General features: G+C 42.3%; 1 protein-coding gene across 2 annotated transcripts in view; it reads right to left on the reverse strand.

Annotated features, from left to right (window-relative positions):
* pms1 (PMS1 homolog 1, mismatch repair system component) overlaps window positions 1–15,671 on the reverse strand; it is a 57,392-nt gene that overhangs the window by 33,667 nt on the left and 8,054 nt on the right. For both annotated transcript variants that reach the window (XM_024137835.2, XM_024137836.2), the window contains exons 6-9: window positions 14,736–14,846; window positions 6,425–6,547; window positions 5,530–5,676; window positions 4,181–4,995 (exon numbers count right to left, since the gene is read on the reverse strand). In XM_024137835.2, the coding sequence (XP_023993603.1) occupies window positions 4,181–4,995; window positions 5,530–5,676; window positions 6,425–6,547; window positions 14,736–14,846 (1,196 nt within the window). The remainder of the gene's footprint in view (window positions 1–4,180; window positions 4,996–5,529; window positions 5,677–6,424; window positions 6,548–14,735; window positions 14,847–15,671) is intronic.

A 15,671-nucleotide genomic window follows, 5' to 3' on the forward strand; every position in this document is an offset into this window, starting at 1 on the left:
CAAGATGAAGCTTTCAACAATTCCTGACATTTAATCCAAGTACAAATTCCCTGTCTTCGGTCAGTTAGGATCACCACTTTATTTTAAGAAGTGTAAATGTCAGATAAATAGTAGAGAGAATGATTTATTCCAGCTTTTATTTCTTTCATCACATTCCCAGTGGGTCAGAAGTTTACATACACTCAATTAGTATTTGGTAGCATTGCCTTTAAATGTTTAACTTGGGTATAACTTCGGGTCAAAGTTACTAGGTGCCTATCCACAAAGTCTCTCCGCAATAAGTTGGGTGAATTTGGCTCATTCCTCCTGACAGAGCTGGTGTAACATGAGTCAGTTTGTAGGCCCTCCTGCTCGCACACGCTTTTTCAGCTCTGCCCACAAATGTTCTATTGGATTGAGGTCAGGGCTGTTGATGGCCACTCAATACCTTGACTTTGTTGTCCTTAAGCCATTTTGCCACAACTTTGGAAGTATGCTTGGGGTCATTGTCCATTTGGAAGACCCATTTGCGACCAAGCTTTAACTTCCTGACCGATGTCTTGAGATGTTGCTTCAATATATCCACATAATTTTCCTGCATCATGATGCCATCGTAGCACGCGCTCCAGCAGGTATATTTCACTGGTCATGTCCAAAACCAACACCTCCTTTGGCCGCCTTTCCTTMCAGTTCTTTGCTGCCAATGACTGGAACAAATTGCAAAAATCACTGAAGCTGGAGACTTATCTCCCTCTCTAACTTTAAGCATCAGCTGTCAGAGCAGCTTACCGATCACTGTACCTGTACACAGCCCATCTGTAAATAGCACACCCAACTACCTCATCCCCATATTSTTCATTTGTTTTGCTCTTTTGTTCCCCAGTATCTCTACTTGCACATCATCATCTGCACATCTATYACTCCAGTGTTAATGCTAAATTGTAATTATTTCACCACTATGGCCTATTTATTGCCTTACCTCCCTWACCTTACTACATTTGCACACACTGTACATATATTTTTCAATTGTGTTATTGACTGTACGTTTGTTTATCCCATGTGTAACTGTTGTTTTTGTCTACTGCTTTGCTTTATCTTGGCCAGGTCGCAGTTGTAAATGAGAACTTGTTTTCACCTGGCCTACCTGGTTAAATAAAGGTGAAATACATATTTATTTATTTTAACTGTAAAGTTAGGTAGAGGATGAATAATGGTCTGGGGCTGTTTTCCATGGTCCTCCAGTGAAGGGAAATGTTAATGCTACAGCATACAATTACATTCTAGACGATTCTGTGCTTCCAACATTGTGGCAACAGTTTGGGGAAGGCCCTTTCCTGTTTCAGCATGACAATGCCCCCGTGCACAAAGCGAGGTCCATACAGATATGGTTTGTCGAGATTGGTGTGGAAGAACTTGAGCCCTGACCAACCCCATCGAACACTTTTGAGATGAATTGGAACGGTGACTGCAAGACAAGCCTAATCACCCAACATCAGTGTCYGACTTCACTATTGCTTGTGGCTGAATGGAAGCAAGTCCACGCAGCAATGTTCCAACATCTAATGGAAAGCCTTAACAGAAGAGTGGAGGCTGTTATTGGAGCAAAGGGGGGACCAACTCCATATTAAAGATTTGTAGGACAATTCATATTTCACACGGTCACTTTAGTGTTTCTATCTAGTCTACAACATGTCATGGAACTTCTGGAAGCACGGCCCCATCCAGCAGTGGCACAGAACACCTTAAAAGAGGTTTCTACACATCTCACACTTTATGCCCCATGTCCACTCAGGATGCACACCACACACCCTCTTGCACCCTTAAAACTTCACCTGCTTTCAAAAGAGTTACAACCTGGTCCACGCGACCGATATAAGTTCCTACCACTTAAAGATCACTCCAAAACCCCTGCCACTGTCACTTCAGGCCCAGGCTGTGTGGTACAAGGGTGAATGGTTGGACCTGGGTCAGACACACTCCATGAAAACATAGGCTCCCCTCTCATGTGTGCCCTCCTCTCCCCCCCTCMTTTTCACTCTCCTCTTCCTCCCCTCCTTTTCACTCTCCTCTTCCTTTCTCCCTCCACTCCTCCTTCCACATCTCTATCCCTCCCATCATCTCTAACKCCTCTTCCTCCCTGYCTTTGGCTGCTTAGAGAAGGAAGTGATGTGGAGATTCAGGGCTAACACTGACAATAGAGTAACAGAGGGAGASGAGCAACAAATAGGATACAATTGTGGTTAGGAACATAATCTCCCTCTTCCTTCTGCTCTTTATTTTTCCTCAACCATACACATACTCTCWTCCTAATAAGGGGTTCCATCCCATTCCACACACACAAACTCAGTTTCCTCCAATCAACTCTTGCTTTCTTGCCTGACAGACTAACTACAGAGTTTGACAATGTTAGCTGATTAGTTACGAAGCTGGGCCAGTTTCCAAATGAATTGCATCGGTAGAAACAGGGAAAAAACAAGCATCTTGTTCGCTGGCGATGTAAACAAATATACTATAGCAGCAAAAGGGGGGACCAACTTCATATTAATGCCCATGATTTTGGAATGAGATGTTCGACAAGCAGGTGTCCACATACTTTTGGTCATGCATTGTACATGTAACATTTCTACCTCAATCACATATCAGTAGTGAAAGAATAAAAAGTTCACTAGTTGTAATTTTATGATTAATTAGCACTCACTAGGTTCACATTACCAAAACAGTTACATTTACAACTCTCCCTCAAGTCCTTGCAACAGTTTCACTGTTTGTGAATAAAATGGTTGATATATTTCCTTTAACATTCTGTGTTGTATGCATATTCTTTAACCATTGGTTATGCTCTTGGCTATTTTGAGAACTTAAGGAGCATCAGCTTATAAAGTATTTATAAAGCATAAATAGCCCACACTTGAGGCCAAGCAAAAATACTTAACTAATGATTAGTAAATGGTTTATAAAGGACCCATATTAAACATCGTATGAATGGAGTAATGATTGGTAAATGAGTAAACTATTTAACTAATCCATTATAAATGCTTTATTACGTGGTGTTATTATAAAGTGCTAACAAAATGATCCACTATATTTTCTGAAACTATATTCATACACCAAACATTAGGAACACCTGATTTTGCCCTCAGAAGAGCCTCAATTCGTYGGCGCATGGACTCTACAAGGTGCTGAAATGTCCCACAAGGATGCTGGCCCATGTTGACTTCAATGCTTCCCACAGTTGTGTCAAGTTGGCTGGATGTCCTTTGGGTGGTGGACCATTCTTGATACACAAGAGAAACTGTTGAGCGTGAAAAACCCAGCAGCGTTGCAGTTCTTGACAAAGGTGCCTGGCACCTACTAACATACCCTGTTCAAAAGGCACTTAAATAAGTTGTCTTGCCCATTCACCCTCTGAATTGCACACATACACAGCAATCCACGTCTCAATTCTCTAAAAGCTTAAAAGTCATTCTTTAACCTGTCTCTCCTCCCCTTCATCTACACGGGTTGAAATGGATTTAGCAAGTGACATCAATAAGGAATCAAAGCTTTCACCTGGATTCACCTGGTCAGTCTATGTCATGGAAAGARCAGGTGTTCTTACTGTTTTGTATACACAGTGTATATCATCCGTTTCGTTCGCCTACATCTTATTATTTGTCGAAAACGCAACAAATCGAAATACTAGAACATATTCATAAATCAAGACATTTTTGATGCATCTGAAATGTGGCCCATCTTTTGCACTTGCTGATTAAGATCTTTCTGACAACGTCTTCAACTAGGAACAAGCCGCACCAGACGGGCGAGACAGAGGAGAGAGTTAGTGCGTGTCCACATACAGAATATTAAGTTAAATGTATCTACAGAATATTAAGTTAAATGCGTCTGACTAGCAAAATACTTTTGAGTGCCTAAGATGCATGGCATACTTTGGAAAAAGGGGAGATATTTCATCATGCAGAATACCTGTTTTACAGTGGAAAATATTGACCATGTAACCTAGTAATCAGATTCAGTTGTCTGGAAAATATTAACATTGCTCATCTCAACAATTCTCTGTCTGGGTAGCAACATGAATATGCCAAGCAAAATTTCCTGGGCCATATTTTACACATGCAAGTGACAGGTCAACCTTTCTTTTTTTTGCCTTGCTAATAATAACAAATGGAAACAACTGCTTCGAAAGTGAAGTCTGGAAACCCACTTCTTTCGGTCCTCCTCCCCCAGGTTTTTCCATCTCTCCTGCACGGCAGTGGTGATGTCCTGGAGGCTGGCTGTGGGCTTCTCCTGGAGAACCGATGCCCRGGTCTCCCTCTCAAACAGGGCGGCAGGGGACAGGGGGGTCCTCATGGCACGGTTATTGATCAAATCGTAGGCCGTCAGCGCCGCCCGTTTCTCCGTTATAGCGTTGGACACCTTTTTGCCAGGGCTGCTCTGACCCTTGGCCTTGACCTGGCCAAGGTCACTGCTCCATCCGGTGGCCAGGTGGACCTTGACGGGCTGCAACGGCTCGCCTGTGGAGGGGTCCGTCAGAGCCGTTCCTCGGCTCCAACTCACTGCTGATAACTSCTCGACGTCTTTGCCTTTGTCATGACCTTGGTCGTGGTTGTCGAGCCTCTCCAGGCCTTTGGCCGTGCCTGGATTTGTTGTCCCGGTGCCAGTCGAAGCCATGTAATCTTCCAACTGTGGAAATTCCAGGTCAAAGTCCCCTGGATTTAGGTTGACTATCCAGTCTTCAGAGGAAGAGGAGGAGCTAGTGTTTGCTGTCTGGTCACCAGCCACTACCCTGGATGGAGGGCCATCACTGCAGTCAGATGGAGCTTTGGCCAGTCTGACACTGTGCTCCGCAAGACTGTCCTCTAAGTCAGCGTTTCCCCTACAGTCGCCCAGTGATGGGCCAGCATGCAGGCCGCTGCCTCCATCATATTCTTCAGTGACTGGTGGAGCCTCAGCGGCAGACCCCAACCCAGGGCCATAGAAGGAAACCAACAGCGTCTCCACTGCAGCCAGCACAGCCACCTGAGAGTCAAAGTCTCAGTGAGAAATAACACCACACACACTAATGCCCATGCTGTTCACTTTTCCCTTTCTGTTTTACAGGAAATGGCTGTGCAACCAGGTAACTGTTAATTTCATTTCTGTGGTTAATTACAGCACTGGTCAGCTCCTCTTACTTCAAATGGTGGTGGGTGCAGAACTGATTGTCAACTTACTGTTTACGGGCAGCACTTTCTATTTTTATAAAAGAAAATCAAGTTGTTTTGAGGAGTTACATTTAAGAGAAGTTAAAGTTAAGAGACTAACGTTTACTAGCCAAACCAAGTACATGGATTCCTTGCTGTACCGTAGGTTACACGTAAGGAAATCGTGAATTTGCTAAATGGAATTTGCTTGCATTGCAYATTTGCAGTTGAATCAGTCTGAAAGCCGAAATGTCTAAATTGACTGGTAACTGGTTCTGCAGCTACCCCCCCATCATATTCGGTTTCCCCTTAGTTCTCTAATCCTTCAACCTGTCTGCAAGGAAATGGATAAAATAATAGAAAACGGCACCTTGTTCTGGAACAGAATCTGGGTCTTGTCGGGTGTCAGGTTGACGTCTACAGTGGATGCGGGAACAGTGATATTGAGCATCATAGTGGGATAACGATTGAGGGCAGAGTCTGCCGGGTACTGAGCCAGGAAGTGCTGCCGGACCACCTGATGGTCAAGCAGAGAGAAGGTATATGAACTGCAATGATACTATGAGCAATGCTTCACTTTGTTATGTAAACGCTACAACACTGTCAAAGTGACAGTATCAATGACAGAGAGCTACATTGGGGATAATAGACAGGCCTATACGATGACAAAGTGATAATTTAGAGGACCGTAATGGAAATAAGCTTTTGGGTTTTATTCTGTACGCATTGTCTTCAGCTGGAGCGACTTTGTATTTATTTTAATTTTTTTAAATCTTCGGTTAAATAAAAATACTACTGGGTGTGCTTCTAGTGCCTGAATTGATGTGATAAAGATAAATATAACGATAGGTTTATAACACTAATATGAACCACTGTTTAAAAAAATATATATTCTCCTTGAAACTACTAGTAATAGTTTGCTGGTTGTAGCCACCAATTGTCCCATTAACAATCACCCATATTACAACAATTATTTATTTTCAAACTTCACATTTCTCTAGTATAGGCTACTTAACATCATGAACTAAAATCAGCAAAATGCCACCGATAAGTGATCGGTATGATCAATGATGTTTGGTTTATCCTCCCAGGTCTAGTGAATACGCACTGTACAATTACAGTAAGACATCAAATATTTTTGTCCAAGCAACTTCAAAAGCTCTTGTTTATAGAACACCTCGATCCCATTGGTTTAGGTAAAGAAAACCGGCAGCCAAACAAAAACAAACATATGTACATTTCATTAACACAAAAAATGTTTTTACCTTCAGGATATCCTTCTGGTGGACAGGTCGATCATTCACAAAGATAAATGTTTTGTCGGGGTTACTGGAGCTTGCTAAAGAGCAATCCATACCAGGTCTGGGAAAGAATCCATCAATTACGATCTGTTAAAATAAATAAAATCAACATAATAACTGGGGAATAATTTATCAGTGCAAAACATTTTTTACAGTTATATTTTGATCTCACTTCATACCAAGTGGCCCTGCCTATTAACATGCATATTACACAGGCAGTTAGAATGTAATACAGCGGTTCCCTTTTGTGATAGCAAATTCATCAGGGACCCCCCTCATAATCAGAACAACTCTCGTGCGATAAAAATGTATTACAGGGAGTTAGGGCTCGGCGATATGGCCTAAAAATAATATCTAGATTTTTTCCTACTTATGGGTGATTCACATCGATTTTTAAAACCTCTCTAAATAAGCTTTGTCGCACAATTACAATGCCCTCAGAAAGAATTCATAGCACTTGACTCAATCCACATTTTGTTGCATTACAGCCTGAATTCAAAATTGATTAAATTCATTTTGTTTCTCACCCATCTACACAAAATACCCCATAATGACAAAGTGAAAACTTATTTTACAAATGTTTTCACATGTATTGAAAATAAAATACAGAAATATCTCATTTACATTCTATAAGGTATTCACACCCGAGTCAATACTTTGTAGAAGCACCTTTGGCAGCGATTACAGCTGTTTTAAAGTCACCATTGGCCTCATCCCTGAGCGGTTTCCTTCGGCTCCGGCAACTGAGTAGTTACTGGGTATATTGATACACCATCCAAAGAGTAATTCATAACATCACTATGCTCAAATGGATATTCGATGTCTGCTTTATTTATTTTTTTACCCATCTACCAATAGGTGCCCTTCTTTGCAAGGCATTGAAAAACCTCCCTGGTCTTTGTGGTTGAATCTGTATTTGAAATTCCTGGGTCACCTGAGGGACCTTACAAATAATAATTTTATTTGTCACATACTCCGAATACAACAGGTGTAGATCTTACCGTGAAATGCTTACTTACAAGCCCTCAACCTACAATGCAGTTCAAGAAAGAGTTTAATGTATTTAGTAAATATTTTCTTAAGTAAACATAGTAAAAGAAAAAGTAACACATTAACAATAACGAGGCTATATACAGGGGGTACCGGTACCGAGTCAATGTGCGGGGGTACAGGTTAGTAAACGTATTGTGTACATGTAGGTAGGAGTAAAGTGACTTTTCATAGATAATAAACAGCGAGTAGCAGCAGTGTAAAAACAAAAGGGGGGGGGGGTGCGTGTCAATGTAATAGTCCAGGTGTCCATTTGATTAATTGTTTAGCAGTTTTATGGCTTGGGGGTAGAAGCTGTTAAGGAGCCTTTTGGTCCTAGACTTGGAGCTCCGGTACCGCTTGCCATGCGGTAGCAGAGCGAACAGTCTATGACTTGGGTGACTGGAGTCTGACAATTTTATGGGCTTTTCCTGTAGCCCATGATCATCTCCTTTGTCTTGCTCATGTTGAGGGAGAGGTTATTGTCCTGGCACCACACTGCCAGATCTCGAACCTCCTCCCTATAGGCTGTCTCATTGTTGTCGGTGATCAGGCCTACCACTTATGTCGTCAGCAAACTTAATGATGGTGTTGGAGTCATACTTGGCCATGCAGTCGTGGGTGAATAGGGAGTACAGGAGGAGACGAAGCACGCACCCCTGAGGGGTCCCAGTGTTGAGGATCAGTGTGGCAGATGTGTTGTTGCCTACCCTTACCACCTTGGGGCAGCCCGTCAGAAATTCCAGAATCCAGTTGCAGAGGGATGTTTTTAGTCCCAGGGTCCTTAGCTTAGTGATGAGCTTTGTGGGCACTATGGTGTTGAACGCTGAGCTGTAGTCAATGAAGAGCATTCTCAAATATGTGTTCCTTTTGTCCAGGTGGGAAAGGGAAGTGTGGAGTGTGATTGCGTCATCTGTGGATCTGTTGGGGCGGTATGCGAATTGGAGTGGTCTAGGTTTTCCGGCACGATAGTGTTGATGTGAGCCATGACCAACCTTTCAAAGCACTTTGTGGCTACCGACGTGAGTGCTACGGGGCGATAATCATTTAGGCAGGTTACCTTCGCTTTCTTGGGCACAGGGACTATGGTGGTCTGTTTGAAACATGCAGGTATTACAGACTCGGTCAGGAAGAGGTTGAAAATATCAGTGAAGACACTTGCCAGTTGGTCCTCGCATGCTTTGAGTACACGTCCTGGTAATCCGTCTGGCCCCACGGCTTTGTGAATGTTGAACTGTTTAAATGTCTTGCTCACATCGGCTACAAAGAGCGTGATCACACAGTCGTCCGGAACAGCTGGTGCTCTCATGCATGCTTCAGTGTTGCTTGCCTCGAAGCGAGCATAAATGGCATTTAGCTCGTCTGGTAGGCTCGCGTCATTGGGCAGCTCGCGGCTGGGTTTCTCTTTGTAGTCGGTAATATTTTTCAAGCCCTGCCACATCCGACGAGCATCAGAGCCGGTGTAGCAGGATTCAATCTTAGTCTTTTATTGACGCTTTGCCTGTATGATGGTTCATCCGAAGGCATAGTGGGAGTTCTTATAAGCGTCCGGATTAGTGTCCTGCTCCTTGAAAGCGGCAGCTCTAGCCTTTAGCTCAGTGCGGATATTGCCTGTAATCCATGGCTTCTGGTTGGGAAATGTATGTACGGTCACTGTGGGGACAACATCGTCGATGCACTTATTGATGAAGCTGGAGACTGAGGTGGTATACTCCTCAATGCCATTGGATGAATCCTGGAACATATTMCAGTCTGTGCTAGCAAAACAGTCCTGTAGTGTAGCATCCGCGTCATCTGACCACTTCCGTACTAAGCGAGTCACTGGTACTTCCTGCTTTAGTTTTTGCTTGTAGGCAGTAATCAGGATAGAATTATGGTTGGATTTTCCAAATGGAGGGTGAGGGTCCATATGACTGATTACGTTGAACCAAACCTCAAATGCAAATAGCAAGTTGAAACTGCTTGTATTCAGAGAGAAAGAAGTTATATTTCTTTGCATTGTTATTGTGGGGGAGGGGCTTGGTGTCTGTGTGCGTGTGGGAACATGCACAGTACAGAAGGAATGAAGGAGACGAGACCAAAAAGACAAACACTCACAAACAGAAGTAGAAAAAAAATTACTYGATTCTTGCGATACAGGCATTTGGAACATTCATTCAAATTTGTTTTAATACAATCTAATTAACTCAATATATCGCCCAGCTCAAAGAGGAGTTTTACTATAACGTCTGCAGTGCACGGTTGGACGAACCAAGTCTCGCCCCCTGGGTTAATAACACTTACAAATGCTAGCCTCAGCATCGCAAAGAAAATGTTGCATTTTTCAAGTTATGCATCATCCTGCAATTCTACACATTTTGCCATGAGGCAGAAAAGATTGCTGTTTTAAAGGTTATATTACAGTGCATTTATAGTACTGAGTTGAAAAATATATAATTGGTGGAGTACTGTGGATACCAATATCTCTGAGCCTCCCAGGCCCATGTTGGCCAGTGATATGAACATAAATTGTAGATGAGTAATAGTACATTGTATTACACAGTTTAAACATATTCCATGGATCCCTTGGGCAAAAGTAATTTAAATCTGTTAGTAGTACTCATTTAATTWGTTTTTCTATCATCATCATCCTCATGATGTGATGTACGCATTAACTACAGCAGCTATGTAACAAACATGCTTTTTGTAAAATTTGTAACAATATGTACCGATACTGTACTTACAATGCATCTGTAATTTAAATACCATGTAAAAATAAGGTAAAATAAAAAAAAGGTACAGTTCACCCAAATTAAAAACATACTTATTTGTTTCCTTCTATGGACAAGGAGAGACAGTAGTCTATGCTTTTTTTGTTTACCTAGGCCAGCACTTCCCAGCACGTTTTGKTTTTTGCCCTAGCACTACACAGCCGATTCAAATAATCAAAGCTTGTTGATTACTTGAATCAGCAGTGTAGTGCTAGGGCAAAAACAAATACAGCTTACATTAGTGTTTTCGAACCAAAAATCAGTTACCCAACATTAGAATGTTATACATCTCTCGCCAAAATCTTAAAAATAACTTCAAACCAAGTCTTTGAACAATCTAGTCTCAGGGACTTTGAGATTTCAAAAAGTACACTATCAAATCGATTCATGCCGGATCCTTAACGATTTCACATCTTTAAAGGGATAGTTCAGCCAAATTACATATTGGTTTCCTTTGTCTATGAACAAGGCATGACAGCAATCCATGCTTTGGTTTAGTTCCCCTGGCACGGTTTCCATATGCTAACTTTTTGGCATTTGTGGCACAAATCCCATTCAAGTCATGGGACTGATATTAACATTTTCTCACATGTTCAAATCTAAGTGCCTTTGTTGAGCTTCACAATCAATTTTAGATAATTTCGGATGATTTGGACATAATGCTTGAAAAATGCCCATATCGGTCCCATGACTTGAATGGGATTTTTGCCACAAATGCTAAAACATTAGAAAGCGGAAACAGTGCTAAGGGAAACTAAACAAAAGCATGGATTGCTGCCATACCTGGTCCATAGACTGCTTACAGGGTAAGGAAACCAAAGTCCTTATGTAATTTGGGTAAAATATCCCTTTAAGGATTCACATGTTTTTTTTCAACAGAAACATCACAGGTGTTCACACTTGAAAACTGTTTGGACAACCAATGACATCAAACTGCTGTTTCCAAGCTTCTTAATTCTAGGAAACAATTTCTGTTGGCGGCATGTGATAGACAAAAGTGTTGGTGAAAAGAGAACCAGCTCCAAATTACTCAAATGATCCACTGTGTACTGCATAACTCAGGCAAACAATTCTAAAATAACAAGCTCCGCAGTTGACAAGCATTAGGGCCATATAATTGGAGTTTAAACTAACTCTAATTACTGGCATTGAAACCTTGACAACAGCCATGTATATTACATATACTTTCCCATTAAAATATTTGTCAATTACTGTGATGCAGGTGATCCTGCCCACTGACTACCTGGCCATAAATGAGCTTGATTATTCGAGGCTGAGTCGTGTAGAGGTAATCTGGGCCTCATTGGCAGCAGTGTTCACTGCCACAGGACCCCGCTCTTGTAATTACAAAAGCAGTACAGAAACAAAACTGACCCAGGTTCCCCGCAGATACTTGTTGACACACTTGCAGCTAAGCCTCCTGAAAAAAAAACTCTTGATGCGTCCACTCAATCAAGGAGTGACCGCGAGTATATTTTTATACAAAATGTCAAAAAATGTCTTGCCAAAGATGATGAAATACTTATATTAGTAGGCACCAAAGTTAAAGGAAAATAACTAAACAAACCAAGTGAGACCTGTCTGAGATATGAAATCTGCAAGACAACCTACCTAAATCTGAAAAACAGAGGTCCTAGGATTGACACAGGCCAGGGTCCTAAGATTGAGTCAAACTTTTCTCAGGTGACCTGAGCAGCAGGCCTGGCTGTGTTCCCCAGTCTGTCTGCACACATCTTCACGTGTCACACCCATGAGCGCGGAACTGGAACACATCTTGGCTTGGTGTCCTACCCGATGAGTGATCATCTCTCCCTGGCTAATGACTGATTACTCAAGCAGACCTCGCACCGCATAAATTAAAAGGGTGGGTCTATAGGACATTCTAAGAATGTTGAGAGAAAAAAAACAAAATTGGTAGACAAAAACATTTCCTTATCTGGATAATGAGTTTCATGAGCCAGACCTAAGGCTAATGTTATTGCAAAGCTATCGATGTAGCTGGGCTATATGTAATGCGGTACCACAAAACAAAAGAACACACTATCCTCACACATGGAAGATGTAGTTCCAGGGACACATTGTTTTGGTTTTAGATTGGCACACTGATCATTTTAAATGAGCAACGCAAAACTTCTCATAACTTAACACATAGTAAATGAAAAGCCAGTTCATCGATGCAACGCTGTTTGAGGATTTGCACGTACACTACCTTTCACAAGTTTGGGGTCACTTAGAAATGTCCTTGTTTTTGAAAGAAAAGCACTTACTGTCCATTAAAATAACATCAAATTGATCAGAAATACAGTGTAGACATTGTTAATGTTGTAAATGACTATTGTAGCTGGAAACGGCGGATTATTAATGGAATATATACACATAGGCCCATTATCAGCAACCATCACTCCCGTGTTCCAATGGCACGTTGTGTTAGCTAATCCACATTTAGCATTGTAAAAASAAAAATTGATCATTAGAAAACCCTTTTGTAATTATGTTAGCACAGCTGAAAAATGCCCTGATGCCCTGAACAAGAATAGATTGATGAGTTTCAGAAGAAAGTTATTTGTTTCTGGCCATTTTGAGCCTGTAATCGAACCCACAAATGCTGATGCTCCAGATACTCAACTAGTCTGAAGAAGGCCAGTGTTATTGCTTCTTTAAAAATCAGCACAACAGTTTTCAGCTGTGCTAACATAATTGCAAAAGGGTTTTCTAATGATCAATTAGCCTTTTAAAATGCTAAACTTGGATTAGCTAACACAAAATGCCATTGGAACACAGGAGTGATGGTTGCTGATAATGGGCCTCTGTGCGCCTATGTAGATATTCCATTAAAAAATCAAATCTGTCGTTTCCAGCTACAATACCGTAGTCATTTACAACATTAACAATGTCTACACTGTATTTCTGATCAATTTTATGTTATTTTAATGGACAAAAAAAGTTCTTTCAAAAACAAGGACATTTCTAAGTGAACCCAAACTTTTGAACTGTAGTGTACATGTGGTTTCCTCTTGTTCTGCTCATTATCTAATAAGTTATGGGAGCACCAATGGTACCTTTGCACCAAAGGGCATGGTTGTGTGTTGTCACGTTGCCAAAATGAGCGTCACATTTTGTTCCACAAAAGGCATGGCCCCTACATCAACTTTCCAGAATTGCGTGTGGAATCTTTGAACTGGATTCCGTGATCGCTAAGCTTCGGCGAATGAAGGGGGAGCCAATAAGTGTTCTTTCATTGCTACCGGGTGGACAAAGGCCAACGGTCCTTCTCATAACTAGGACCCAGAGTCCTGCTGAAAAAKAACAACAAAGCAAACAAGGAAAAGGAACTTGTGCTCCGTATCTGTCGGGCCACATTAGCCGAGAGATGCACGGCAGGTAGCAGCCACACAACACCTAGCATGACCAAGCAGAAACTTAACGCTCCATAGCCAACTCAATTACCAGCAACAAAGCAAATCTCACACAAGGAGAAAAGGGCATAGACGTAGCTGCCGAACAACCAACCAACATCATATACTGGCTTGAAATCAGGAGTTCTTGGTGCAGTCATTTACCAAGCTTGCTGTCTAGTATTTCTCTTGGGTTTCTCACTTGCAGTCAGTCACACACACAGTGGACCTGTCCGTTCTGCAGCTGAACCACCACCATCCAGCGCAAGGTCCATGCACTGTGGAACCCAGGATATGGAAAGAGGGTCTCTGGGAAACCTGGTGTTGGCAGTGGGAGGACGAGTGGCTGGGTGCCAACGCAGCCATGCCATGTCTCTCTATGACACTGGGCCACGTGCACTACGGGTCACACAATCTCTTCTAATTGAGTTCAGTGCCACATTTGTCACAAGGGTTCGAATGGCTTTTTCTTGTAAAGACAGTTATGGTGTATCGTTTCATGATTGCCCCTTCCACTTGCATCACACGTCATTCGAGTCAAATGGTGCTCTTTACATGTCCTCTTTTTCTATTTTGAAGGCAGGGCACTTATTGTAAAAAAAAAATATACAAATGTTTTTTAAAGTGACTGATGTGTACTTTTGGGAGATACAGAAGTCAATAAAATAGTAATTGGTGCCATTGAGCACTGCAGGAGGGGACAGTACTGCAAAACCAGCAATGTTTAAGTCAAGCTCTGTGTGGACACCTCCAAGAACAGCCACCTGCTCACATATTTCAGGACTGAGGTATAACATTTAAGCCCTTGACTGTGGCTAATGTGTAGCCTTGCTTGATACAATTCCATGTGGTGCATGAGACTACATTATAATAGCCACTCGAAAGAGGGTTCAATCAAAACAGATGGGGGGTTTCTGGGGTAAGGCCAACTACATTGGTCCTAAGCAGTGTTGTAAAACTCATATCCAATTTCTGTTTTTTACTTATTTAGCATAGTTAAATTGCATTATTGCAGTACGACAGAAGCGTTTTATCTATGATTACAGGTTTGGTTGGATCAGTCCCATGACAGAGTGATGCTGGTGTGAGTGTTTGACTGACCTCTGGTTGTTGATGGTGGACGGGGAGCAGGTGGGCCACAGCGTTGGGCCCCAGTGTAGCCATGAGAGCCATCCTGTGATCGGACACCTTGGCCTTCTGCCACACCACCACCTGCAACAACACGCAGCAGCTTATTTTCAGTCTGGCTAAAAAAAGCCCACCTGCCAGATCTCGAAATCAAGACAGTAGACGCTGACCACCAATCAAATCCTGTAGCACTTCCCTTACCTGTGTGGCGGCACAAGAGGAGCAAAGAGAGAGGTTTACTGTGTCAACTGTTCTAGACCTGAACCAGACCAGGGGGTTTGGGGAAGGCTCGAGAACAAGTTAGTGAACACTGGTGCATTTGTCAGGTCACATACTGTGAGAGCAGTTCTACTGAATCAGCGAGTCTGTGCTAGCACCTTGGAGCTTGTAAAACAGACACTAGTTCACATTCTCAAATCAGCATGTTGTCTGAGCATATTATTCAACCCAATGGATCAATGTGCACTGCATAATGAAAGTTGACCACAGTGGCCACAAGGTTACACAATCTTCCTCATCACTGTGCAACCTCCACCGAGGCATGGATTCCTCAGATTTTCCTTCGTGTCAGATGTATGAGAGGAAAGTAGTCCAGGAGAAAAAGCGAACACATTCACACCCACGGGTGGCCCTGTCATTGGTGTCCACCAGCGAGTACATCTCCAGGGTGTTGATTTCTGTAAGCATGCTGCCCGCAGCAGCACACGTCTATGCAATGAAATATGCAATTTAGTGACTGTAAACGGATCACTCCCGTAAAAAGCACTTGGAGAAGCCATGAAACCCAACACAGGCTGAAGTGCAAAGTTCGGGATACGGGATATGTCTCCCAAGTGCTAATGCCATGAAATGGGGGCACGCTCCTCCCTTGATGATCTCCGAGTGATTTCAATGAAAAGTAAACGGCGG

Source organism: Salvelinus sp. IW2-2015, unplaced genomic scaffold (genome assembly GCF_002910315.2).
Source record: "Salvelinus sp. IW2-2015 unplaced genomic scaffold, ASM291031v2 Un_scaffold1322, whole genome shotgun sequence".
Taxonomy (NCBI): domain Eukaryota; kingdom Metazoa; phylum Chordata; class Actinopteri; order Salmoniformes; family Salmonidae; genus Salvelinus; species Salvelinus sp. IW2-2015.